The following is a 27,531-nucleotide window of genomic DNA, read 5'->3' on the forward strand; positions in this document are numbered from 1 at the left end:
AGCAAGTAAAAAAAATCGTCATAATTAAGCAAAAGTAAGAGCAAGTTGTGAAAAGAAAGCCATATCACCCTCTTCGGATCCCCTCGAACAGTCGGTTGCCCCGAGCGGAAGATCCCCATCACTGCTTGATGAGTCTGAATTATATGCTCTATTGCAGCCTGCTTGCCCTTTCCAGGCTAGGGGTAATGACAGTTTTTGGAGCGCATGCTCGGCAGGCTCCCTGATAACAACTATGGCTGAAGTCCTTGTTCGGTGGGCCACACAGGGTCTGGACAGAGGAATTGATGGTTTGGTTTGCTTCTTACTGGGTGGTGGACTAGGCGACCTAGTGCTGAATGGGAGTTTCCTAAGTGACTGCCTGGTAGGGGTCTTGGGGTCAGGGTAGAGCCCGATAGACGCAAGACTTTCTGCAGTGGTCAAGGCCACCAAATCTTTACGGCTAAGGTCCAGGCAGTTAGTTCTCTGGCCCGTCTTTCCATTTCTCTGGTGAGGGCTGGCCAGCTGAAGGGGCGATTACAACGAACAGACAAGTAATTAAGAATAATGTTTGATGTGACAAAGTATTGGCTGGCATACTCGCCAACCTTGGAGATACTGTCAGTATTCGCTAAGTAAATGTTGGAGTCTTGGTGGCTAAAGTAAGAATACCCTGACCTGCCTTGTCGAGGGCTAGACTTTAGGTCAAAAAGATAATTTATTTCATGTGCAGTCGGCACTGGTCAGTTTAAGGATTTGTACAAAACCTAGAGTGCCAAGAGGAACCGGATGCCCTTAGGACTGATCTGGGTGGGGCAGAGCCCAAAATAATCTGCCACATAGCGGAAGTATGGCAGAAGTGGAAGGGTGGCGCCAACGTTAATGTGAAATATGCTCCAGGCACAGAATTGAGCTCCGTGGTGCTCAGCAGTTTGTGAAGCAGTAGGTTTGAGAATTGAAACATCTTCGAGCTTGAAATGCTCTTTAATGTTCTGCAACTATTTGTTAGAAATGGTGGTGGTGGGAGCTACATACAGAGGGGCATCCTCTGTCTCTGATGCAAGGTTGAGAATGGCCTCGGTATAGATCTCCGTAGCGTAGTCCGTTTCAGCTTCCCCTTCCAGCCCTGAGGTGCTCGAATTTTCCTCAGAGGGTGGGACCTCTTGCACATCCATGGCGGTGGCATGGCGTGCCACATGGGGATCTTCCTCCTTCGCACAATGGTTAGTTTGTTTGATGCGGGCCATTGATTGTTCCAAGTGATGGATTACAAGCTGTTTCGGTGGTCACCTTCTCTCTGCGCACATAAGAAAAAGGGGAAAGGTGAAGCGAGAGCACCGAACAGTACTAGTCGGTAGGGATGTCATAGGATATACCAACCAGCCCAGAACAAACACAGGACGGCATACGAAACAGCAGGCAGATCAGATCAAAAGCAAGTAAACCCGAGAAAGTGGAGGGTTTTCCCCAAAAAAGTTTTTCAAGTGTTGTTTATGGTGTTCTTCAAGAACAAGAACAACGAACGTAAATCAACAAAGAAGTGATGTTAAAACCCTGTTTTTACAAAATAAGAGGTTCAAATAGGTTACCTGGGCCAAAGGCCACTCAAAATATTCATCTATTTATAGATTCAAGCAACATGCATTCAAGAAATCTAGGAATTTATCAAGAAAGTTACCCATGGTCACAACGAAAAAAACGTAAAGAAAAAAGAAAGCATTTTGCATGAGTTACAGGAATAACAAAAGGGAAAATGGAAGACTTACTGGTAGCAAGCGGCTGGATAGAGTGCGGCGCGAAGAGCCTCGGTAGAGCATGATTGAGCGATGGTTGGTGTGGGAGTTTAAGGTTTGAAGAGCTCCAGGTACTGGTAATGTCTAGAAGAGGGAGAGTGTAAAATGATATTAGGGAAGGAGGAGGCTATTTATAAGCCAGATGCAACATCTTCTCTCCTCTCACGACATTGATGAGCCGTCTCTTCAACTGCTGCATGCACTCCTCCCTAGACACGTTAGCACGTCCTTCCAATCACATCACCTCAACCGTCGGGTACGTCAGCCACTTTTCGTTAAGTGCACAACACAAGTAGTGGAGGAACATTATGACGCTTTATGGTTCCAAAAAGAGGCGGGAAAAACTAAAAGGTCATTTCTTTGAAATACTAAGGACATTAACTACATTAGGTGTTATGCCACGTAGCAAGGCGCATGTACCCCTGACCAAGCTGGACGGTATGGTCCCAAGAAGAAAAGTTTCCATGGTGCCTTTACACCATTGGAAACTTGGGGGGAAAATATTATCCCAAAAAATGGACAAGTCTGACGTGGCACTAAACTTGGACACGTGGAACAAACTGGGCAGACCCCTTGGCAGGTTGGTTGGTGTACACTTGCAGGGTATATGACAAGTTAGTGCTCGACATACTGTCTCCAGAGACTCAGCTGGTCGACAGGACCTCCAAAAAGCTTGCTGGTCAATATAATGGTCACTGCTCGGTACAATTGCTAGAAGAGCAGTTGGTCGATATGACGGACAAACATACTTGCTCGGATGAAAGTAGTTACACTCTCTGATTAGCTCTCCGCAAGAATTTCCCAACCACCTGCAAAGAGCGTCTAATAGCCCAGAAACCTCGGTCAAAGCTTCTAAAGGATAAGGAAGAAACCACCTACGAGAATATAGGGATTTTTTTCCCATCAACTACGCTCGAGCGCAACCCCTGGGCGAGAGGATCAGTATAAATACAAACCCTCCACCATCGTGGGAGGGGTTCACAAAAATTTCTTATCGACTAGTACTAGAAAGGTACCGAGCAGTCTGGCTTGGTACTTAACAGCGATTCTGCCATTTAGTATTGTGATTTACACTTAGAAATCTACCTTTGTTCACCGATTATCTTGTGTAAACCCTTAAGATCAATACAAATCTAAAAGAAAGTAGATCATTAGCAATTATTGGGGTTGAACCTCTATAAATCCTAGTGTTCTTTATTATTTATTGCTCATTATTATCAAGTTCTTGACTCATTTATGGTTCATTGATTGTCTAATTGAAAGTTCTCTAATTAATTATTTGACTCTGCGTCAGTTGACTTAAAAACCTGTCAACGGAATATTTTTTTCAATCATTTAAGTAGAATGATTTTTTTATCTAAAATGAAGAGAAAAAACAAATTATTCTAAAGTACAATATTTTTTTACTCATAAATTTTATTTCATTCCATACATATTTTTATTTACATTCTCATTCTTATGTTTTCATCTCTCCCAACTAAATAATAACTTAATCTTAAAAATGTTATGAATTATGTCTTAATTATATTGGATATATTTAATGAGATCATTTATTAAAGTGCAACAATTATAAATTAGAGGCTAATTAAATAATTAGATTTGATGCAAAATTTACAATAGTTTTATTTTTTTCGGAAGTTTGATGTTAAGAGTTAACATATAAAATAATACAAATTAATGTGGAATTCACATAAATTATAAATTATTGACGCGAAATATATATTAATATGTCATATGTGTTAGCTTTAAGCATTTTTTTTATGTTATATAATAGATCAGTGATTGATTACTCATATGAAATATACTAATTAAAGAAAAGAAAAAGTTGCAAAATGGAGATGCTATTTTAATTTAAGAATTTATATTGTCAACTAAGACTATACAAAGTGAGATATCCCTTTCTTATTTTTTAATTTTTTTTTTATTGTTTAGTGATGTTTTTTTGGTGGAAGGAGAACTGAGCCTGAGGTGTCTTTTTTAAACTTTAAAAACGAATAATTTTTCTTTAGAAAAAATATAGAATTCACCCTTTTTCGTTAATAGTGGCTTTTGATATCTTTATAGGTAGTTACGTAAATGACACTATTAATGTACTGTATATAGATGAGGAATGTGAATATAGAATTTGAAAATGTTCATGTACACTGAAAATGTTCATGTATAGTGAAGATAGATATTTAATATTAAATACTTTATACTATTCTTTTTTTCGAACAAAAATATATATTATAATATTCTTCCTTAATTAAAATATTTTTTTTTTGTTAACACACTCATTTATTTGATAATCCAATCATTTCCAATAACAAAAATCTTTAAAATCAATATAAATTAAGTGCAAAGCTACTCTCTCTCTCAAGATTTAATTTGTTATCTTTATTTTTTGTTTAATAGTATAACGTATAAAATGAGTATTAATTTTTAATGGCAAGAGGTAAACGAGTGAGAGATCTTCAAAAATTATTAAGTGAGAAAATGAAATTGTGTTATACTATTATTAATGAACAAGATGTGTTAAGAAAATACTTAAATTTTAAACTTTGAAAAGGGATAAATAGAGGTGAGTAAAGGGGAAAAAATGGTCAAAAGAATAGGAGAATGTTTTCATAACATTACCTATTTCATAATTTTATAAATAAATAGATGAGGAACTTTATTGTTATTACATTTATTATTATTATTATTATTGAAATTACATTTGTTTATTATTTTTGTTGTGTCATAATAATAACAATAGAGCTAATAAGTGCTGAGTAACACCAAAAAAGCATTATATCTTTATAAGAATAATGATATATGCATTTAAATATTACACCTAAATTGTCTTTTTAGTATAGTGAATCTCACTTTATATGAGAAGTTGAAAATGTATGTCATGTACTTAAATATATTTTTTTTGGTATAATAATATTAAAGTGCATATATCATTACTCATCTTTATAATAGTGCATATATCGATTTTAAAATAGATTGTTATGTGTTATATCTAGTGTAGTACTAGTATTGTGAATTGTTTTTATATTACTACTACTAATACAGTATCAAAAAAAACATAAATTTCGTTCTATATAATAAAATGAAATAATGATGATAATAATAACAAATTATATATTTTATTTTAACAAGAGAATATAATATTTAGTTTAATAAATTGAATTTAAAACAAATAATATGATAAACATTGCTCTACTTTAGTGCAAAAATAATCATAGTCTATGTTTGGCAAAAGGGAAAAGTGGGAGGAAAGAAAATTTTGGAGATAAAAGTGAAGAGAAAGGAAAAAAAAATGTATGTTAAAAAAGAGAGCGGAAAGAAAAAGGGGTGGTAAAAAATGAATTATGTCCCACTATATCTCTTTCTCTCCAAATTAGAAGGAAAAATGAGTGAGTTTTTTTAAGGCTTGATGATCAAAATAAATTACTAATTTATTTTTACTTTTTTAATTTAAAAATACAATTTTTGGGATATATTAATAATTATTATAAAATGATCTAATTCCATTTTGGGGTACAATTTTTATTTTTTATTTTTCATCCAAATTTCTTAAACATATTATTGTTATAATAGAGTTGGCCTAAAAGGGCAGTGGCAATTAAGAGCAACTTGCCCGTTTTGTGGTCTTTTCAAGATCATCTTTGTATGGTACAACCAAAGCAATATGAATATTGAATGCAACTTTAAATGTCAGAAAAAGATATAAATGCAAAGCAGGCTTTAGCAGCTCTTATACATACTAATGGGATTTTTCAGTAAAGAATGGCCTTTGAATGGCTCACTTCAGGTGCCTCAGATTGATCAGCTCCAGAAAGGGACAGATACCCTTTTGGCAGTGTTCTCATTTGCATTTCATAAGAATGAGTACACTAATAACTAATAAAGATGCCCATTAAAACAGGTTAGACCAAACCCAACTAGCTACAAATGTGTTTCTCTAAGATTTTAATACCGGTAAGAACAGGGGATTGGTAATGGTACCATGTACAAAAGAAATATGCTTTGTTGGGTCTCCTTTACTTTTTCCTTTCCAAATCTTGTTTATTTTCCCTTGTAATAGGGGAAAGTGGTGGACCAGGTTTGGCCAGCTAGACCATGTGAATTGTCAACTAAATTAAACCAATGTACCCAACAACAACTACCTTGAATGTTTTCTGTTAAAATTACTGGTTAATAATACTAAGCGTTCTAATAGGCAATATAAGTAAATATCGACATCAACTTTCTCCAGAATTTATGGAGCTCGCTTCTGAAAGCACGAGGGAGACTGGACAATGATCACTTCCATAGAAACCTACAAAAAGAGAACATCAAATTCAGTCAATTTATATTAGTAGGAGAAACAGAACAAATAATTCTTCTGACATGTAATGAAGACACAATATATTTTGTTACCTTTTGATGGGTTTATTAGCTTTTGAGTGAAGCTTGTTAGGATATGAAGTTTTCATTCAATCTCCTGTAATTAGTAATTACACTAGCCAAAGTAACTTAAAAAGAGACCCTCTTTTCTTTAAGACACTTTTCTCAGAAATTGGGTCATCCATAAGATTGTTGTTCAGCATTGTAAATGGTCTACACAAACTATGGGACTGGATTATCTACTTGAGATCTTAGTTTCAAGTTGTTAGTTACTCAAGAAACTAAAAAGCATGGACAAAATACACCCAGGCCTGTGGTTTGCTCTTACAAAATTTGAGATTTGGAATGGATCCCTTCTGGTACCTACATAGCAATTACTATAATTTTCTATTCCCCGAGTATTGTAAAGTTATGTGAGAAGCTCGGTCATGGACAAAGCACAATACCTTGTAACTCAATGCCTTTTCCATGCATCTCACATGCAAGAATCCTGTCTTTCAGTTTCTCCGAGACAATAAAGTAGTCTATTCTCATCCTTTTGCCACGATACCTACAAGAAATTCAGTACATGATTGTCTAGTGGTATAATATAATGTAAGATTATTTGATCATTATGTTCTTCCCATATTTCAGTCTAATGATAAAAAATCAAACTTTGATCAGTTCGAACACTGTTCTGTATATGAGATTCTTACTTTCCAATGGGGTTTCCAGACCATGAAAATCCTTGTTCCATGTCTTTCTCTTTGTGTAGATATCTATATGCGTCTATTAACTTTCCCCTGAAGCATAATCCACAAAGAAAATCGTGATGCTGTTAAAAGTGGAATGCACAATGACATTGTAATTGTGTATAAATAATCTATGCTAATTAACTCCTGACTATCTCTATCTCCCAAGTTCTACTCACATACGTATGAACATAGAAATAAAGTGTAAACAATTAACATCATTAAAGTTTAAAGTAAAAAGAATTAAAGGAATATATATCTATATATATATAAATAAATAGAAGATAAATAGAAGGAATACTATGAAAAAGCAGTCCCATTTTCCATTAGATATGAGAAGTTGAGACCAAGGAGAAAATAGTTTAAAGGAGGAAACTGGGAAACCAGCTTCTCTCTCCCACGGAAGGAAAAGCAAGAAAAAAATAATAATTGGAGAAATAGAGCTGGGTGTTCAGAAAGCTGAAGAAAGTTGTGTGCTAGTACCGAATTTTCTGCCTTACCTCAATTAAATGGAAAATCCCATTATTTTACAGTTTATAGTTCAACATATGAAGTGTCAATAAAATAATAAGAAAAGAAGAAAAAAAAATTTAACGTACTCTTTCAATATGTTAGCAAAACGCTTTCTCTCAGACAAGGTAAAACCAGGCTGTCCACAATCCTGAATCAAAAAAAGATAACAATCATTTAGTAAACCAAACTATGCCCCTAACAAAAGGATCTTAAAATAAGTGGTTTTATTTGATTCAGTTGCTCATTCTCAAAAATTCCAATGTAACCTTTTTTGTTCTGACATGAAAATAAATAAGAGACTTTTTTTTGTTAATTGAAAATAAATCAAGGTTATCTGCTAAGAATATGCTTATGGCAATACAAAAGCCATATGACTTCAACATCAGATAAGTTACCTCTTTATTTGGAGGTACATAATTATTTTGCTTAGCTGCACTGAAAAATTCTGGATGGCTAACATCAATCTCTTCATGGCTGCATACAATTTCAAATATTCAAAATGACAAGACAGTCAACAAACGTATACATTTAAAGTGTTTTATAGATCAAATTACAAGAGCTATTTTACAAACAAAAAAAAAAAAAGAAGAGCAAATCAATGTTGGTCATGGCCATTGGCTCATTGGAATAAGAAAGAGACACCAAATTTCATGTCAGCTAAAATACGAATGATACTGTTACTTCAAGTCAAGTGGGTTTTTTCTTGTTAGACCTTTCTGGAATCAGTCACGTTGTATTTCTTCCTTTTTCTATAGTTTACATATTGACTAGTTTCCTTTGTGCAGAATGTGAGTACTATAGAAACCAATCTGTACGAGAGATTCATCTTGCCATCTACTAGTGCTTAAATAATATACAAGTATCTGCACGCATATTTGTATATATATTTGCTTCTATCCAGGCATGAACAAAGAAAAAAAACACTGACCTAACATTTAGATCACCACACCATATAAGAGCCTTATCTGAAGACTGCAAAACAAAATCCAGTATCCTTTTATCCCATTTTCTTCTCCTTATAAATGAGTTCTCCTCCTCCTTCCAACCATTATTTGGTGCATATGTATTTAAGACGCGGAATGTCTCAAATTCAGCTAAAATAACCCGACCATCTGTTTCATGCTTTGAAGCTAATAATAACAACAATGACAACTGAATGAATTCAATGTTGTTCATCATAAAGAGGAATATCAAGGGGCTAGTGTGAAGGAAATGCATAGTACTTTGCATTTTGTAACGTGAAAAATAAGGAAAATTGTTTCAAAAACTGACTTTCAACAGGATAATATCTAGTAAAATATGAAAATTTTCATAACATGAAGAATAAGATTTTGTCCATCATCATACCCTTTTTGTCAAGATTGAAAAAAACTGATTTTGGTTGGAAACATTTCTTTACAAATAGGGCAGTGCCTGCATATTTTGAATCTGAAAGAGACCACCAAACACGATAATTATTAAAGGGTGGGGAGGACAAGGCACGCAAAATTATCTGCAGGATTATGAAAAATAAACTTATGTTAGTAACTTAGTAGTACATATAACAGTTGCTCTAAACAATATTTTACATTTCATGGAGGTGATCCATTAATGAAAAATGGTAACTGGGAAAAGTGTTACCTGTTTTTCTTCACGTGATGAGCTAGTATCGTCTTTCAAATCTGCTGGGTTTTTAGGTGCCCCTTTTGAGCCAGCGGCAGGCATCCTCACTTCCTAACATTTAGTTATGGTTAGAAGGTTCCACTCCAAATTTACCACCAGCCTTAGTACCAATCATTGTGAGTTATTGAGCAAAGAGAGATAACACCAGCATGAGCTAAAGTATTCAAGCTCACTTGGATTAATTTATACATGTGACCAAAACATGAGCTCCCACGATTTTTTTATTATAAATTTAGGCTCTATTTATATGATTTGACCAACAAGTATCAGAACACATTGCATTCTACCTTATGAAAAGTTCCTCCTATGAAAGAAGAAAATCAAAACAGACAATACCAAATTAACAAACCTTAGCTACCAATGGACCCAATGGTACCAAAAGCTCAACAGCCAAAACTGTAACTCTTTGTAGTTAATGTGACCAAATTCCATCAATAGTGCTTCAATATTCTTAGAATCCTTAAACCCCAGCCTCTAAAACTCAACCTTAACCTCAAAAGGACAAAAATAACCACGTCCCGGTTCACACTTTCATCAATGATCACTGACTAAAATAAGAAAAACCTACGTTTCAAAACACAAGGTGATCAAGGCTTGAAAACCCATTTGCCAACACATGCATATTCATCAATTTCCACAAAATCCCAACACCCAAAAAAATGGGAAAGAAAAGAAAAAGAGAGTTAAACCCAAAAAGGGTGCTTCAGAGAAGAGTGAACAACTCACCTGTATGGAAATGACATCAGGGTCAAAATCAGAGACGAACTTGGTAAACTCGGGGAAGTCGTTCTTGATCCGAAGAAGAAAGCTATTGGCATTCCAAGTCAAGAGCTTGAGGGGCTCTTTCTTCGTATCTTCAACCAATGTCTCTCCATTTTCATCGTCTTTCTTCGAAGGTGAAGGAGTGGGCTTCTTGGCTGAGCCATTTTTCTCCACTGGTTGAAAGTATCGTTTCATCGTCTCTTCCTACGCTCTCAACTCCGATATTATTGCCTTTTTTTTTGGTTATGTAAAGAGTAAAGATCAGTGACATTTTTTCCTTTTCTGACGTGTTACTGTTCCCATTCGCTATTGTCATTTCTTTTCAAATAAATTTAATGTTTTTTTCTTGACAAATTTATGATTTGAATAAATAACATTTTTTTTATTTGAAATTTTGACACTCCTAGAATTCATCCATTTTAGTATTTGTATAAAATAATAATATTTTTCATCTCCGAATTTTTACAACTAACAAATTATACTATTTAATTATAAAAATTTTAAAATCTATTTTTCTATTAGTTCTTAAAAATTTTTTAAAAATTATTAAAAAAGGTCAATAAAAACTAAAATTATTTAAAATTTATTTTAAATACATTTAAGTTTGAAAATATTTTTAAAAAAAAACTAAATTATTACAAATAAAAAAAAGACATATTCCTTTCTTCTTTATTCTTTTTTAATATATTTTTCTAATTATTTTCTATTCTTTTATTTCTTGAAGGATGTTCTTCATGAAATGTACATTATCCACTTTGTTTCCTTTGTATTTATGTAATTTGTGATTATCTACCTAAAGAGTTAGATTAAATATTGTTTATGCTTTGAGTTGTAATACAAAACCAAAGTTGATTAAGTCTAATCTCCAACAATCAGAAATCTCTATCTCTAAAGTTTGTTTTGTATCAAAGTTTGTCTATCTCTTAGGCTTTTCTACTAACCAAATTTATGGAAGAAAGCTCATCAATCTCAGCTCTCACGTTCATGTCTCAAGATCTAGTGAGATTAGATAGGTTTGATGGCTCAAATTTTGTAAGATGGAAATATAAGATCAAGTTCCTCCTTACAACTTTGAAAGTGTACTACATCATTGACAAAGATTTGAAGACTTTGGAGTCCCCAAAGGATGATGATTATCGAGATGTGATCAAAGAAAGGAAAGGGAAGAGAATGAACTCATTTGTAGAGGTCACATACTCAATGCTTTGTCAGATCGTCTCTGTGATCTCTACACAAATACTACATCGAATAAAGAGATATGGGAAGCTCTTGAGAAGAAATACAAAATAGAAGAAGAAGATACCAAGAAATTCCTCATCACTCAATACATGAAATTTAAATTCTTTGATGATAAACGCTTACTCCACAAGTACATGAACTTCAAATTATTGTGAATAAGTTGTCTACTCTTAAGATAATATTGTCGGAACCCTTCATGGTGGGGGGGATTATAGTTAAACTACCTCCATCTTGGAGAAGTTATAGAAAGAAGATCATCCATAAGAATGAAGAGATATCTTTGGAAGAGATCTTGAAGCACCTAAGGATTGAAGAGGAGTCACGTTCTAGAGACAAGTGCATGGAAATTTGTTTAAGCCCCCAGGTGGGTTCTTAAATCAATTCCCCTAAGCCCCGAGCCTTATTCCTAAAACCTGAAATTTGTGCCTTAAAAAAGCATTAGCGCCGCGTCGCCCCAACTAAGAGTCACAGCTCCAAAGAAGTCCAAGAAGCCCTCCTAAAAAAGAACACATTAGCGCTGCGGCGCCACAACAGTATGAGAGCAACCTTATGCAAAATCCCACATTAGTGTCATGGCACCCTCTCAAAGGGCCGCAACGCCACAGGGTCAGAGGGAAAACCCTGCCCTCAAGGAAACTCATCTGCGTCGCAGCTCTCATTCCAAGTGCCACCGCGAAAAACTGAGAAAATGTGATTTTCACAATCCCAAACACAAGGTTCTAACTACTTCCAAGCCTAACCGCAACCATAATTCAATCATAAGCCCACAAACACATTAAAACAACACCAACACATATCAAGACACTTCAAAGTCACAATTCTAAAAAGAATTCTCCAAAAACCAATAAAACTTAAAGAAAATTAAGAGAAAAGAATCCTTACCTCTAACTTCAAAATTCATAAGTGTTGCCAATGATCTTCATAGCTTCAACCCTCTCCTTAAAACTTAAATTACCTTGTTGATTCCTCAAAAATCAGCAACCAAGAGCTTGATCTTTTTAGTGCCTTGAGAGCTTGAAGATGACTAATGGATGGTATTGGATTAGCCTAGAACGTACAAAGAAACATCCAACTTTGGTTTATCTAAACTTTTGGTCAAAATGCCATATTACCCCTACCTCAGATCCCAAAATTAGTCAACCAATCCATCAAATACAATTATTTCCCATAAACTACTTCGATTGTCTATTTATTCCAAAATATGTAAAATTACCAAAATACCCCTTCACTCCCTCGAGCCGAGTATTTATCCTCGTTGTGACTTTTCTGCTAAATTGCTTGAAAGGATCCACTCTTGCTAAATATCACAAATATATCCACATAACCATGTGGTCTCAATCATATAGGACATAAAATACAAATATACCTTCAACGGGTCAAAATTAAGAAAATGTAATTTTTTTTAACAAAAGCAGTCATTTAAACTTATTTAATACGCATAATCATGCATACTCAATTATATATTAATATAATCCACATATTTGTCCCACGTGCCCTCCCAGCACGCTAATTCAAGTTTTTAATCTTATTAGAAGTTTTGGGACATTACAACTATCCCCTCCTTATAGAAATTCCATCCTCGAAATTTACTTGAACATATCGGGATACCAGTCCCGCATATCTGACTCTAACTTTGGAGTCGTGTTCTCTACCTTGTTATTTCTTTATGATACTTTCACTAAGGTGACAGTCTTATTCCTTAAGACTTCATCATTTCTATCCAGAATCTTCGTTGGCTTCTCTTCCCATGATAAGTCTTATGTAATTCCTGTTAGAAAAAATAGTTTTGCCTCAATGGAAATAGGTAAGAATATTACAACTCTAAACAAAATATTACAAATAAATAATTATTGATTAAATAAAGTTACAACTCTATGACTGAAAATACAAATAAATAAAAGAAGAAATAGAAGAAGAGAAATAGAGAAATACAACTCTATGCAAAATAATACAAATAAAGTAAAGTGTTTGAAACAAAAAGAAAATAAGATTACAACTCAAAACAAGAAATACAAATAAACAAAAGAGAAGAATATGAAGATGAAGAGAAATAGAATAAAAAGAAAGAACAAGAAAACAAAATAGAAACTGTTATCCCAAAAATTGGAGATCAATGACGTGTCAATAAAGGTGACAAGTGACAGTGCATGGTCAGTAAAAGACAGATTAATAGTCAATAAATACATTGACTCCTCAGAGTTGTGATAAAGTGACCCGGTAGACTGGTGAAGAGTTTGGACTGCTTGAAAGATGTCATAACCAAGCCAAGTGCATCCTAGGAGATCCCAAGGGTGTGGTCCGAGGAGACCCCAAGGGGGTGGTCCTAGGAGAGCTAAGGAGAGTGCATCCTAGGAGATCCCAAGGGTGTGGTCCGAGGAGACGCCAAGGGGGTGGTCCTAGGAGAGCTAAGGAGAGTGCATCCTAGGAGATCCCAAGGATGTAGTCCGAGGAGAGCCCAAGGGACTTTGGTCCTAAGAGACCCCAAGAGAGTGGTCCTAGGAGACCCCAAGGATGTGGTCCGAGGAGAGCCCAAGGGACTTTGGTCCTAAGAGACCCCAAGAGAGTGGTCCTAGGAGACCCCAAGAGAGTGGTCCTAGGAGAGCCCAAGAATTTGGTCTTTATGCATATGTCCAACCAGTGCATGGTTGTCCAAATAAAGAAATGGCATGCTAGAGGAGAGTGTCATGTTAGAGGAGAGAAGTGCATGTCCAGCACTTGCATGTCCTACCAGCAAGTGTATGTCCGACCAGCATGTGTATGATCGACCAGAGTGGAGGTGAGGTGGATCAACTAGCTAGAGGAGGACTAAGTCAAGATTCCCAGAAACAGCTTCAACAAGATATGCGGGAATCTCTCATTCTTCCCACAAGTTGGGGGGGGGGGGGGGGGGGTTTGTTACATTTTGAATGTTTTTTGTAATTTAAATGTAATAAATATAATAAAATATCCAGATTCTAGGGGATATCAGATGTATGACCCTAAGCCTATAAATAGAGAGCTTATGGGATTAGAGAGGGGGCTTCTGCTTCTTCTTTCTAAACTTTTGGGAAAATTTGGGTCTGAGTATTCTAGAGAGAGAAAATTTGGGTCTGAGTATTCTAGAGAGAGAAAGTGCTGGTATTTGAAAAGATTCTTGTATTTTTGCAATCTGTACTGAAGAAACTCAGTTGGCTCTGTCCATCTGATCTTGAGTACAGATATATAATCACAACTCTAAGTGGATTAGGCTATTACCGACTGATCGGGGCTGAACCACTATAAAAATCTCGTGTGTTATTTACTTTTCTTGATAAAACTGTCTGTGTCGTTTAAATTCTCTTGAAGGTTTATCGTTTTTGACGTTCTCACGTCGTTGGCTAAAAATACAGTCAACAGAAACAACTCTCACTCACACTACCAAAGTGAAGAGTGTTGGGGATCACCAACTTGAACAAGGTTTGAAACCTTTGTCCAAAAGCTTATTTCCCCCTAACTCAAGCACTAAGGGATCTCTCACAGATTTTTGGAAATGCTTTATGGAATAATCAAGCCTCAAGGTATTTCTAGCCAATTGCTCTAATGGATAGAAATATTGTATCTTACAAGTGAGCATTAGGCTCCTATTTATAGAGTTTTGAGACACCCTTTGAATTTCAAATTCCACCAACCCACATGGCTATTACCAATGATTAATTGGATGTTTATGGAATTAAAATAGAGAATTTAGGAGTTATTTGGCTATTGGAAACGTTCAAAATTGGATAAAACCGAAAATTAGAATATGTTGTCAGCCACTTGGGCCGCGACCCTTAGAGTGTTTCTGCCACTTGGGCCGCAGCCTGACAAACAGGCGCCGCGGCCCTAGACCTTTTCCAGCAACCAATTTTTCAATTTTTTAAAAACGTTCCAAATTTATTCCCACTTGATTTTGTAACTTCCATACACAATATGGGAGTTAAAATCACATCTCTATCAGCCATTTCTCATATGGCTTTAAGAAATTCATCTCAATATTGTGTAACAACAAATCTACACAATAATGGGTAATATTTGGAAGTTACAAATTTGTAATACCAAATATGTTACATATTTGGATATATCTCATATATCTAAATATTGTAACTCTACTATATGTTACAATATGTGACACTCTTTGTCACATTTATTTAATCTAAAACATTATATTATAATATTACATTATATTATATTATAAAATAATATAACATTCCCCCACTAGATTAAATAGTTATCTATTGTAAAACTTATATAATCAATCATTATATTTTAAAATTTAACATATCCCCCACTTGATTAAATAAGAACTCTCTCTTATAGGAGTCATTACATTAGTACATAAAACAAAGTGTTTTTCAACTTGAACTTTACTATAGTGTAATTATCACAAAATTTGTCGAAAATTTAGTTGCACTAGGCATTGAACCATATTTTCATTATAACAAATCGATGATAACACACACACCTTTGCGATATTCACTTGATACCTCTATGTCTGGTTTTGCACCGTTAATGGCTATGTGCACTTTCCATTCATGGACATTCTTGAGAATACCCCTAATTCTCATTAGAGGCGACACCATCCTTAGGTCCATATAGGTAGAATTCTTATAGTATTTTGCTACCAAAAATACTTGTCTTCACAAGACTGAATTCTATTAAAAAACCTTTCGGTTTTAACCCTCAACTTGGCAACTCACAAGTACTCAATATCTCAGATGGGACTTATTTTGAGTACAACTAATATTCACTTGATTGACTTGTTGTTACCTATTGAACCTAACACTAGTTAAATAACTAGTGTTAAGATAGGTTACCATCAATCGTGAATTTCTTTAGGGAGTTTAAGTCCCATCCCTCGAGATGATATAGCCACTAAATCCCTCGTTAGTGGCTTAGTGAAATGATCCGCCAGATTTTCACTTGTTCTCACATAGGATATTGAGATGACTCATCTCTGAATCAATTTTCTTACATATCCATGTCTTAGACTAATATATCTAGACTTCCCATTATACACTCCGCTGTATGCTCTAGCCAATGTCGCTTGGATATCACAATGTATCGATATAGTGGATACATTCTCTTTGATTAGGGGTATCTCTATCAACAGATCCCTTAACCATTCAGCCTCTTTGTCGGTAGCAGCTAGAGCTATAAACTCTGCTTCCATAGTGGAATGAGATATACAAGTTTGTTTCTTGGAACCCCAAGAAATTGCACCCCCACCAAGTGTAAATACCCAACCAGTTGTGGACAAGTTGTCCCCAAGATTGGATATCCAGCTTGCATCTGTATATCCTTCTAAGATTGAAGGAAATTTGGAGTAATGAAGGCTTAGTCCTTTGGTTTTCTTGAGATAACCTAGGACTCTTCCAATCGCCTTCCAATGATCCACACTTGGATTACTTGTAAACCTACTAAGTTTACTCACCGCAAATGCTATATCAGGTCCAGTACATTGAGCAGCGTACATTAGACTCCCTATAGCACTAGCGTACTCCAATTGAGCCACCACTCTTCCTTCATTCTTCTCTAGTTTTACACTATGATCGAATGGAGTATTGACATCTTTAACCTTGAGATGGTTAAATTTGTTCAATACTTTCTCAACATAGTGGGCTTGCCCTAACACAAAACCCCCACTATGTTTCTTTACTTTGATACCAAGTATAGTGTCAACTTCTCCAAGATCTTTTATCTTGAAGGTTGATGATAGAAACCTTTTCGTTTCTTCTATCCCTTTCATGCTATCACTTAGAATAAGCATGTCATCCACATATAAGCAAACAATGATCACATATCCCTTACAAGTTTTGGAATACAAACACTTGTTTCCATTGTTATGTTTAAACCCATTAGGCATGATGGCTTGATCAAATTTCTCATGCCATTGCTTAGGAGCTTGTTTCAATCCATATAAGGATTTTACAAGTCTACACACTTTATGTTCATATTTTGGTAGGACAAACCCTTCGGGCTGTTCCATTTAGACCTCCTCATTAAGGTCACCATTAAGGAATGTCGTTTTGACATCCATTTGATGAACATACAAGTTGTGTATAGAAGATAAAGCGAACAAAATTCTTATAGAAGTTGTTCTTGCAACAGGCGCATAGGTATCGAAATAATCGATACCCTCTTTTTGCCTAAACCCTTTAGCTACTAATCTAGCTTTAAAGGTTTGGATAGTGCCATCAATGTGGTATTTTCTCCTAAATACTTACTTACACCCAATTGGCTTAGACCCCGGTGGGAGGTCTACCAATTCCAAAGTGTTGTTGGAAAGAATTGAATCAATCTCATCATTGATGGCTTCTTTCCAAAATGCACTATCTCTTGATTGCATAGCTTCTCTATAAGTCTTAGGATCATCCTCAATAAGAAGTACAATAGGAATTTTCCTAATGACTTCCTCTTTATTTCCTTCTACCATGTAGAATGAAATTCGTTGATAATCTATCTCATCCACTACTAGACTTTTCTCATTATTTTTTAGCCTTTGACTTCTTCTAAGTTCAAAGGGTTGCCTTACATTCTTTTGAGAATTCTCCTCTTGAGAATCAATTTTGAATGTAGAAGCTTGAGAATTGTTCTCATATAACAAATTCTCTTTTAGAGATGTTGAAGCTTGAGAATTGTTGTCACATAACATGTTCTCAAAGAGTTCAACTTCTCTAGATTCAATCACAATATTAGACTCTAAGTCAAAGGCTAAAAAATAATGAGAAAAATGGTTTTCGGGTTTTGGGTTAAGAAAAATGGTACCGAAACCGATTCAAAATTTTCGGGTTCGGGTTTCGGGTTTCAGGTTTCAGATTTTAGTCAAGTTCGGGTTCGGGTTTGATTCGGGTTGGGCTGGGCCATTTGTCTTTTGGGCTGAAAATCCAAATTTTGTAAAAATACCATTTTTTTTACACTTTTTTTCAAGAATACCATTTTTTTCTTCAAAAATACCATTTTTTTTTTCAGATTTTGGGTTGGACTAGGCCGATTGGGTTTTGGGCCGAAAAGTAAAATTTTGCAAAAATACCATTTTTTTACACTTTTTTTTCAAAAATACCATTTTTTCGAATTTCGGGTTTGAACCAGAACCCGAGTTTTAACAAAATTCAAACCCGAACCCGACCCGACTTTTGTCGGGTTTGGTTCGGATTTAACCCGAATCCGACAGGTTTTCCCAAAAAACAGATTTTCGGGTTGCGGGTCGGGCGGGTTTGTGGGTTTTTCGGGTCAAATGTTCACCCCTAAGCTTTACTATGGTTGGCATAACCAACAAAAGCACAATTTATGGCTCGTGAACCTAACTTTGTTCTATTAGATTCATTTTTCTTGCAATATGCAAGACACCCCCACACTTTGAAGTACCCTATGTTGGGTTTTCTTCCTTTCCATAACTCATATGGAGATTGTTAGGAGTGTATCCTAAAAGCATGTAAAGACATTTGTTTTTTCTGTGAATAAATAAATACAATGGTTTATTATTATTGTCATATTTAGATTGTTAAATTATTGTTTGAATAATTTTGTAAATATCAGAAAAATTACATATTCATTATTGAGGATGTGATCTTGTATTAGTACGAGAGAATTAAGATCACATGAATGAATAAAAATAGTCAACAACGACAAATTAAAGTTATGGAATTCTTTAATTGGAGTTGTAAGTACGGTTTACTGAGTATCATAATGATACAAATAATCTAGATTCGGTAAATGTGCTTTATATAATATGATTATATATGACATGGACCGATATTAATTAAATTCTTTATAAAAAAAAACCATTTAACAATAAAGACTTATAATTCATATCATAACTAATGATCATTTATAGATCAACCTAAATCCTGAGTGTTCATGAACTCATGTTCATGTTTATTAAATGTTTTGATTCATTCGTTAAGGTCTCTTCAAAGAATGAGGCTAATGACTTTTGTTTTGGAGATTTATTATCATGGATGGCTGGGAACATGTATCAACAATACGGAATCTAATATTTCCTAACGGATCGTATATTAGTTCCCTTAAGGGTTAATTCTAGAACTGAATGATTTTGAGTTCAAATCTATAATTAGATTATAGATTAATTATTCACTAGTGAATTAATGGTACTTAAGGAATAAGAAGTAAATTAGAAAGGTTAAATGGTAATTCTCCCATTCTAATTTATGAACTAATTAATTAGAGGGTTGAACTATTGTAAGATGGTTATATCAATGGACGACTTAAGAAAAAGATTTCTGTAAAAGTATATCTATAACATAAAGAGTGCAATTCTGAATTTATAGTGGAGTAATATCAGAATTAATAAATTAACTATTATAATTAAAGAGTTTAATTATTTAGTTTCAATTTATTGAAGCTTAATGTTATAGGTCCATGGTCCCTGAAATGACTCAAACAATCACTGTCAAAGGCAAATACAAAAAATGGGCAAAAAGGACTTATGTGATAAGTAAAATATTTTTCTATGTATCAAACATAGTTATTGTTTTATTATGTGTAATTAATTAATTATTTGATTTAACAAAAATATAATTAATTTTGAATTAATTTATTTTTGGGATTTTTGGTATTTAAATAATAATAAAAATTGGGAAAAATCACATGCCTGCACAGGCATGTGGTACACGTGTGGCACAGTGCACAGGCATTGTGCTACACGCATAAGAGATGGACTTAGTGTCTTGATTCCACAATTTTAGTTATTTAAATATTAAATAAATAATGAGATATTTTAATATGATTAAAATATTATTATTTAAACAAAAATCTGATAACTGATCAGTTATTTTGAATTTGTTTAAAATAACAAATATTTTAATATATTGGATATTATTAAATATTGGATATCAGTTTTCACAGAACGTAATTTTTCAGGGATAGAAAAATATCTAGGATTCTCTCAGAGAAAAGAGAACAGTGACAAAAACAAAGGTCATTGTTCTTCACAAAACCTAGGTCCAAAACTTTATCAGATCTCATGTGTTGAGAACATCTGATAAATAGTTATTGCCTATTATTTGTATAGCGATCCCATACTCGTTCTTTGTGTGCCCGAGAACATTTTGGAAGATCTTGGTGTGAGATCTCAATGAATTTAGCCATACGAAAAGATAGCAGCAAGGAAGGACCTGAGGTAATTTCTCTATTCTTGTCCTTGATTCAATATATATATATGAGTGTGAAGAAATAGATCTAGAAATCTTATGAGATTAATCTAACAATTTGATTGTTGTTCCGCTGCGCATAATCCCTGATTTGATCAATAAAAACCAACAAAGATATCTCGTTTTTTTTTCATCGGTATTCGATTAAGAATGTGACAAGCAGTTAAAAGCGCTTCACCCCATAATTTGAAGTTCAACTTAGAAAACATCAACATAGAATTTATCATCTCTAGATAGGTCCTATTTTTCCTTTCGGCAACACCATTGTGTTGTGGTGTATAACGTGCGGTGCACTCATGAATTATACCATTTTCTTCACAAAAAGTATTGAATTCATTAGAGAAGTACTCTCCTCCTCTATCACTTCTCAGCACCTTAATCTTTTTATTTAGTTGATTTTCAACTTCTAATTTATATAATTTAAAAGTATCAAAAGTTTCATCTTTATGCTTTAAAAGAAACACATAGGTATATCTACTAAAATCATCTATAAAAGTAAGAAAATACATTTTACCACCTCTAGTTAAAACACAATTTAATTCACAAAGGTCATTATGATTTAAATCTAGTAAATTAGATGATCTTTCTACACTAGGAAATTGTTTCTTAATCATTTTTGCCTTAACACATGTTTCGCATTTACCATAGTTTTTAATATTGCGTGCAATCATACCACATTTTACTATTATTTTCATGGTTGAAAAACCTATATGCGATAGTCTAAGATGCCACAAATATAAAGAATCATACTCAACAATATAGGCGGAATTAACATTTTTATTGATAACATTGAAAGTTATATCATGTTAGGAACAAATTTCCTAAAACGCAGCGGAATGGTGGTGGGGTTGGCCCAGTGTACAAATGTTTTTTGTAACATATTTAAACTACCTTTAAATATGCGGATCCATTAATATACATACATTAATCATAAGCAAGTTAAGGATAGAATTCATACCTCTTGAAGCCTATCAAGTGTCCTTGCTATCTTTTCGTATTTAGAACGATCTTCCTATCCAAGCCGCTCCCAGGTACTCACACCAAGATCTTCCAAAGCATTTTCTACACCTCAAGAAGTGTGTGGGCACTTAGAGAATGAAGGATAGTTTATTTGTGATTCTACTTGATGTACTCAACATATGGGATCAAGAGAATAGGCCTGAGAATTGGTTCTTTATTTTTCAGGGTGAGAAAACTATCGTTCTATTTTTTACAGAGCGAATAGATTGAGTTGTCACGGATATCTAAATATTTTCTAATTAGTCATACTTAAAAGAAAATATTCAAATTTAAAAAATAAATCTATAACCAACTTGCAATTTACTTTTTAATTATTTTATTAATGAAAAAATCCAAAAACTAATTTTTTGAATTATCCATTAATTAATTAATTAATTAAATAAAATGAAAATCCTATCCCTGAAAAATAGCCCTACACGCCACACACAGTCCACTGTGTGTGCACGTGTAGCATCCCTATTTTTAGGGATGTTGGTTTTTTTCAATTTTTATTTAATTATTTATTCAATTACTTTGTCAGATAAGATTTAACAACCTGATAACTAATTCAAATTTAAATTAATTATCTTTTTAACTAATTATCAAATATAATTAATTATTTGAATAAATATTAATCTTTCAAATTCAAATCCAATTTGAACTTATTAGATTATTATCTTCCACTCAAATAAAGATATTTAATTAATTCTACCAATGAATTAAATCCAATATTTTCAAAAATAGATATTTAATTTATTATAATTTCAAAAATTATAATTAATAAATTATTTAATTAAAATTTGAAATTAATTTAATTATTTAATATAATTTCAAAAATTATACAATAATTAAATATTAATTAATTTTGTTAACTACAACTAATTTGTAATTAATTACTATTATCACATAAATGCATATTTGGCCTGAAGAACAAATTTCTTCTTAAATATGTCTTTTAAACTATTTTTCCATTCATATCAACTCTTACCTTGAATAGTGTTGATAGAGCCGCTATGGGGACCTATGGACCTATAATTCCAAGCTCCAATAAATTTGAAATTATTAATTAAACTCTTTAATTAATTAATCTTAATTTATTAATCTCATGATTATTCCACTATAAATATGAGACTGTACTCTTGTAATTATAGACATTTCATTTACTGAGTACTTTATAATTATAAAGCGTTCATTGATATAATCATTGCATACAACTTGACCCTCTAATAATGGTTCATAATTAATCGGGAATAAAATTACCGTTTTACCCATTTAATTATCTCTTGTTTCCTTAAGTACCATTGACTTTACTAGTGAAGGTTAATTCATAACTAAATTATGAATTTGAGCTCAATAACCTTTTAGTCCCAAAAGTCAACCCTTAAGAGAACCATCATTCAATCTCTTGTGAGAAGGCATAGATTTCATATCTGTATACTATGTCCCCGGCCATCTACATTAATGAGTTCCCAAAACAAAAGTTTCTAGCCTGATCATTTTGACAGACCCTAACGAGTAAATCAAAGAACTCATATAACATAAACAGGAGTTTATAATAACTTCATGATTAAGATCTATTTGTATATGATCATCAGTTGATATATTTAATTAATACTTCAAAACGGTATTTAACTAAGTATTAATAAACATATCTGGTCCAGTTCTATATATTCTCTAATATATAAAGCACCTCCACTAAAGTGTCCTACCACACTAGTGATCCAGATCTAGATCACATGTATTCATAATACTATTGGACCGTACTTGCAGTAATTAATCTAAAGATTTCATAACTTTATTTTACTGCGAACTATTCAAGTTCATTTATTTATTTCATAAAACAATGTCTACTACAAATGCTTTCAAGGCACAATTTCCAACACACCATTGGTGTACAATTTAACCATACCCTCACAAGAGTACCCCTTTCCCAAAAATACATTTGATTTGGTAAGTATAAGTTTACCGGACTCAAAAACGGTTTTAATGCCAGGCTTGCCAAGCAAATCACCACTTACCAAGTTTATACTCATTTCGGGAACATAAAGTACATTCATTAATGTAACTTTCTTGCCGGAGGTGAAAACGACTTCAATGGTACCTTTGCCAAGTACCTTGGATTTTCCCTCATTGCCCTTTGAATCTCATGGTTGCCCTTTGACTCTTCAAAAGTCTTGAATAATGATTTTTCATAGGTGACATGGACGGTGGCACATGTGTCATACCACCATCCTTTCACCTTACCTTGGACCGCATTCACCTCACTAAGGGTAACAACTATGTTTTCCACTTGAGTTAGGTTTACCTTGGGTCCTTGTTGGTCTTTTTTATGCCTACACTCTCTAGCATAGTGACCATTTTTCCCACACACAAAGCAAGGACCTTTCTCGCCCTTAAACTTGTTTGGGTTGGTTTTTGGACCCAAAGGTTTCTCATTACCCTTTTTCTCTTTTTGTTTTGGGATGTTTTGGTTGTGACACCGCATTTGCTTTGGAAGTCTCTTCATTAGACCCCTCCACAAGTTTTTCTCTACATATCAATTCCTCTTCAATTCGAATATATTTTTGGATTTCCTCCAAAGAATAATTCTCATTTTTATGAAGGATTCTTTTCCTATAGCTCTTCTAAGTTGGTGGTAATTTAGCCACTATAGCACCAACTTGAAAGGCCTTGGGAAGCTCAATCTTTAACACTTTCAGTTTGTTAACAATAATTTGCAATTCATGTATTTGAGGAAGCATGGTGATGGCTGTCGTATACCACACAAATTTAACAATGATTTTTCTTTCAATACTTCCAATTATTTCAGTATAATAGCAAGCACAGGTCAAACCAACGAGGACTATCGTTCACTTTATTATTCAAGAATTAACACTAAAACTTAAAAGGGGATTTTGATTTTTAACTCAAAATTAAATAGCATAAACTAGAAAGCAATTAAAGATTGATATTACGATATTAAGAAGCAGTTAAAGGTTAATCTCCACCCTCAACAATCATTCCTAATCACTAATAATAAATATTATTCCAATTTCTCAATTAAACTATTAATCTCGCAGATAACACTGAAGCAGTCAATTATCCCAGTCTCCCTATTATAAGTAATCAAGGTGAATCACTCAATAATTAACTCTTTTATCTAAGCAATAAATCTATGAAGCATACAATCTATTTAACTTAGATAAAGCATTAAGTCCTATGGAAACAAGTTAATCTAGGCAATAAATTAATGAAGCATATAGTTCATTTAACCTAGGTTCTATTTTTCATCACAATCAACAATTCTTTTGACATAACTATCAATTGTAATTTATCACATACACTTAGAATCCTAAACTATTAGGTGAGTAGTAATTCTAAGATGACAATTGAATAATGTAAAACCTTAATTAGTTGGCCACCTAACAAGAAATTACAAGATTCATAACATTCAATTGGAAAAATAGAAACAATCTAATATTGAGAGAAATTAAAGAACAATATTCATTATCAATAATCAAGAATTCATGTCTTGGGTTTTGAATTAACCCTTAACCTAAAAAGAACCTACTCCATAATAGTAATTATAATCACAAACATAATTATAATTAAAATTAAAGAGATTAAGGGAAGAAAAGAAACTAGATTGATCAACAAAAGTAATGTGGTCTTGTAGTCTTCTCTCCAGCCCTTTCTCAGTCTTTTTCTCTCTTAAAACCGTCATAAAGATCCCCCTCCAATTAACCCTATTCATCCTTTATAGTCTCAATTAAATTCTAATTAAAAAGTAATAAAAAATTTGAAAACGACGTCGCAAGCGGCGGCCTGAAAAATGCGAGCTACGGCCTAGAACAAAATATGTGCCTAAATCTTTCCCTCAGGCAGCGGCCTGGAAATTATGTGCAGCGGCCTGGCACCCTAGGCAGCGGCCTGTCTGGAAGAAAAAATTCTGAAACTGCAATTCCATTTAAAGTGTCGCGGCCTGAGTTTTATGAGCCGCGGCCTACCTCTAATTTCTTCAATTCTTGATCTTAGATAGCTTCCACGTTGCCACCACTTCCACATTTCAATCCCGAAAGCTTTGAATCCTCCTAAAACTTTATTTTAACTACACTTGCCATAAAAATGTCAGATTTATCATCATAAAACGCAACATAGAAAATATGTTGTAGAATCACGAAACTTAGTGAAAACTATTAAAAATGCTATCATATCACCATCCAAGCATAGAAAAACTTAACAAATATTAATACAAAAATGACCTTATCACATGGGTTTATTACCAAAAAAATTGAAATCAAAATATTGTGATATCAAAAACTTTTTGGTACCTTCCTCTTCCACCTTGAATTTTGTTTCAAGTGCATCCCATATCTCCTTTGCCGATTTGGTCTCGGTGTAGAGGTCATAGAGCCTATCGGAAAGGGCGTTGAGGATATGACCCCTACAAAGGAGATTGTCGTCCTCCCTCTTCCTTCTTTTCTCCACCACCTCGGGAGTGTCTTTGTCAGATGGTGTTGGGAGAGGTTCTAGAGTGGATTCTAGAATGTAGGCGATTTTGAGAGTGGTTAAAAGAAACGTCACCTTGTCTTGCCATCTAGTGAAATTGGACCCATCAAACCTATCCAATCTCACTAGGTCTTGATTCATAATCTTGATGGTCTCACCTTCCATTAAAACAAACAAGGGTAAGCTTTTGAATGTTAGGAAAAATAGTTTTGCCTCAATGGAAATAGGTAAGAATATTACAACTCTAAACATATTACAAATAAATAATTATTGGTTAAATAAAGTTACAACTCTATGACTGAAAATACAAATAAATAAAAGAAGAAATACAAGAAGAGAAATAGAGAAATACAACTCTATGCAAAATAATACAAATAAAGTAAAGTGTTTGAAACAAAAAGAAAATAAGATTACAACTCAAAACAAGAAATACCAATAAACAAAAGAGAAGAATATGAAGATGAAGAGAAATAGAATAAAAAGAAAGAACAAGAAAACAAAATAGAAACAACTCTCACTCACACTACCAAAGTGAAGAGTGTTGGGGATCACCAACTTGAACAAGGTTTGAAACCTTTGTCCAAAAGCTTATTTCCCCCTAACTCAAGCACTAAGGGATCTCTCACAGATTTTTGGAAATGCTTTATGGAATAATCAAGCCTCAAGGTGTTTCTAGCCAAGTGCTCTAATGGATAGAAATGTTGTATCTTACAAGTGAGCATTAGGCTCCTATTTATAGAGTTTTGAGACACCCTTTGAATTTAAAATTCCACCAACCCCCATGGTTGTTACCAATGATTAATTGGATGTTTATGAAATTAAAATAGAGAATTTGGGAGTTATTTGGTTGTTGGAAACGTTCAAAATTGGATAAAACTAAAAATTGGAATATGTTGTCAACCACTTGGTCCGCGGCCCTCAGAGTGTTTCTGCCACTTGGGCCGCGGGCCACGGCCCTAGACCTTTTCCAACAACCATTTTTTCAAAACGTTCCAAATTTATTCCCACTTGATTTTGTAACTTCCATTCACAATATGGGAGTTAAAATCACATCTCTATCAGCCATTTCTCATATGGCTTTAAGAAATTCATCTCAATATTGTGTAACAACAAATCTACACAATAATGAGTAATATTTGGAAGTTACAAATTTGTAATATTAAATATGTTACATATTTGGATATATCTCATATATCGAAATATTGTAACTCTCTATTATATGTTACAATATGTGACACTCATTGTCACATTTATTTAATCTAAAACATTATAATATAATATAATATTATATTATAAAATAATATAACAATTCAAAGGTCTCTTAACCGAAATAGGTGTTGTACTCAACACATCTTTCCCTAGCAAAGCTAATATGTAGGCCACTTGCCTAATTCCCTTCCAGAATATCAAAGGTCTAACAAACCTAGGGTCTAATTTCCCTTTCTTTCCAAATTATTTTATCTCTTTAATATGCGATACTCGGAGAAACACAATATCTTCAATCCTGGAACTCCACGTTCCTATATTTGGATTTGCGTAGCTTTTTTGTCCTTCCAATAAAGCGAATATTCCCACTCTAACACTTCTCAATAATTTCATTGGTCCTCTGAACTGTTTTAGGACTAAAATACTTCATTTTTCCCATTTCATCCCCATAAATGGGTGATCTACACTTTCTATCCTACAACATCTCATACGGAGCCACTGTGATCGTCAATTGATAACCGCATCTATAGGAAAATCAACCAAGGGACCGTATTTAATTCAAGGTCCATAAAAATATAATTCACACGCCTAAAGCATATCCTTTAAAGTCTGAATCATCCTCTGGGATTGTCTATTTTT

The 27,531-nt window shown here is 33.8% G+C and overlaps 1 protein-coding gene across 1 annotated transcript; it reads right to left on the minus strand.

Moving 5' to 3' along the window:
• Window positions 1-5,560: 5,560 nt before the first annotated feature.
• LOC133830154 (DNA-(apurinic or apyrimidinic site) endonuclease) lies at window positions 5,561-10,063 on the minus strand. Its single transcript, XM_062260079.1, has 9 exons — window positions 9,758-10,063; window positions 8,990-9,082; window positions 8,717-8,861; window positions 8,298-8,499; window positions 7,765-7,843; window positions 7,456-7,517; window positions 6,821-6,907; window positions 6,572-6,675; window positions 5,561-6,057 (listed from the first exon to the last, which is right to left on the minus strand). The coding sequence occupies exons 1-9, from the start codon at window positions 9,986-9,988 to the stop codon at window positions 5,981-5,983; spliced, it is 1,080 nt and encodes a 359-aa protein (XP_062116063.1). The 5' UTR covers window positions 9,989-10,063; the 3' UTR covers window positions 5,561-5,980.
• Window positions 10,064-27,531: the final 17,468 nt, after the last annotated feature.

Source organism: Humulus lupulus, chromosome 4, assembly GCF_963169125.1.
Source record: "Humulus lupulus chromosome 4, drHumLupu1.1, whole genome shotgun sequence".
Taxonomy (NCBI): domain Eukaryota; kingdom Viridiplantae; phylum Streptophyta; class Magnoliopsida; order Rosales; family Cannabaceae; genus Humulus; species Humulus lupulus.

What these genes read in the sequence shown, in the direction of transcription:
- LOC133830154 (XM_062260079.1), bottom strand. Translation starts at nt 9,988, where the DNA reads ATGAAACGATACTTTCAACCAGTGGAGAAAAATGGCTCAGCCAAGAAG. An exon ending in TTTGCTAACATATTGAAAGA is followed by an intron (nt 6,908 to 7,455) that starts GTACGTTAAATT and finishes ATTATGCTTCAG; the next exon opens with GGGAAAGTTAATAGACGCAT. An exon ending in TCTGGAAACCCCATTGGAAA is followed by an intron (nt 6,676 to 6,820) that starts GTAAGAATCTCA and finishes AATTTCTTGTAG; the next exon opens with GTATCGTGGCAAAAGGATGA.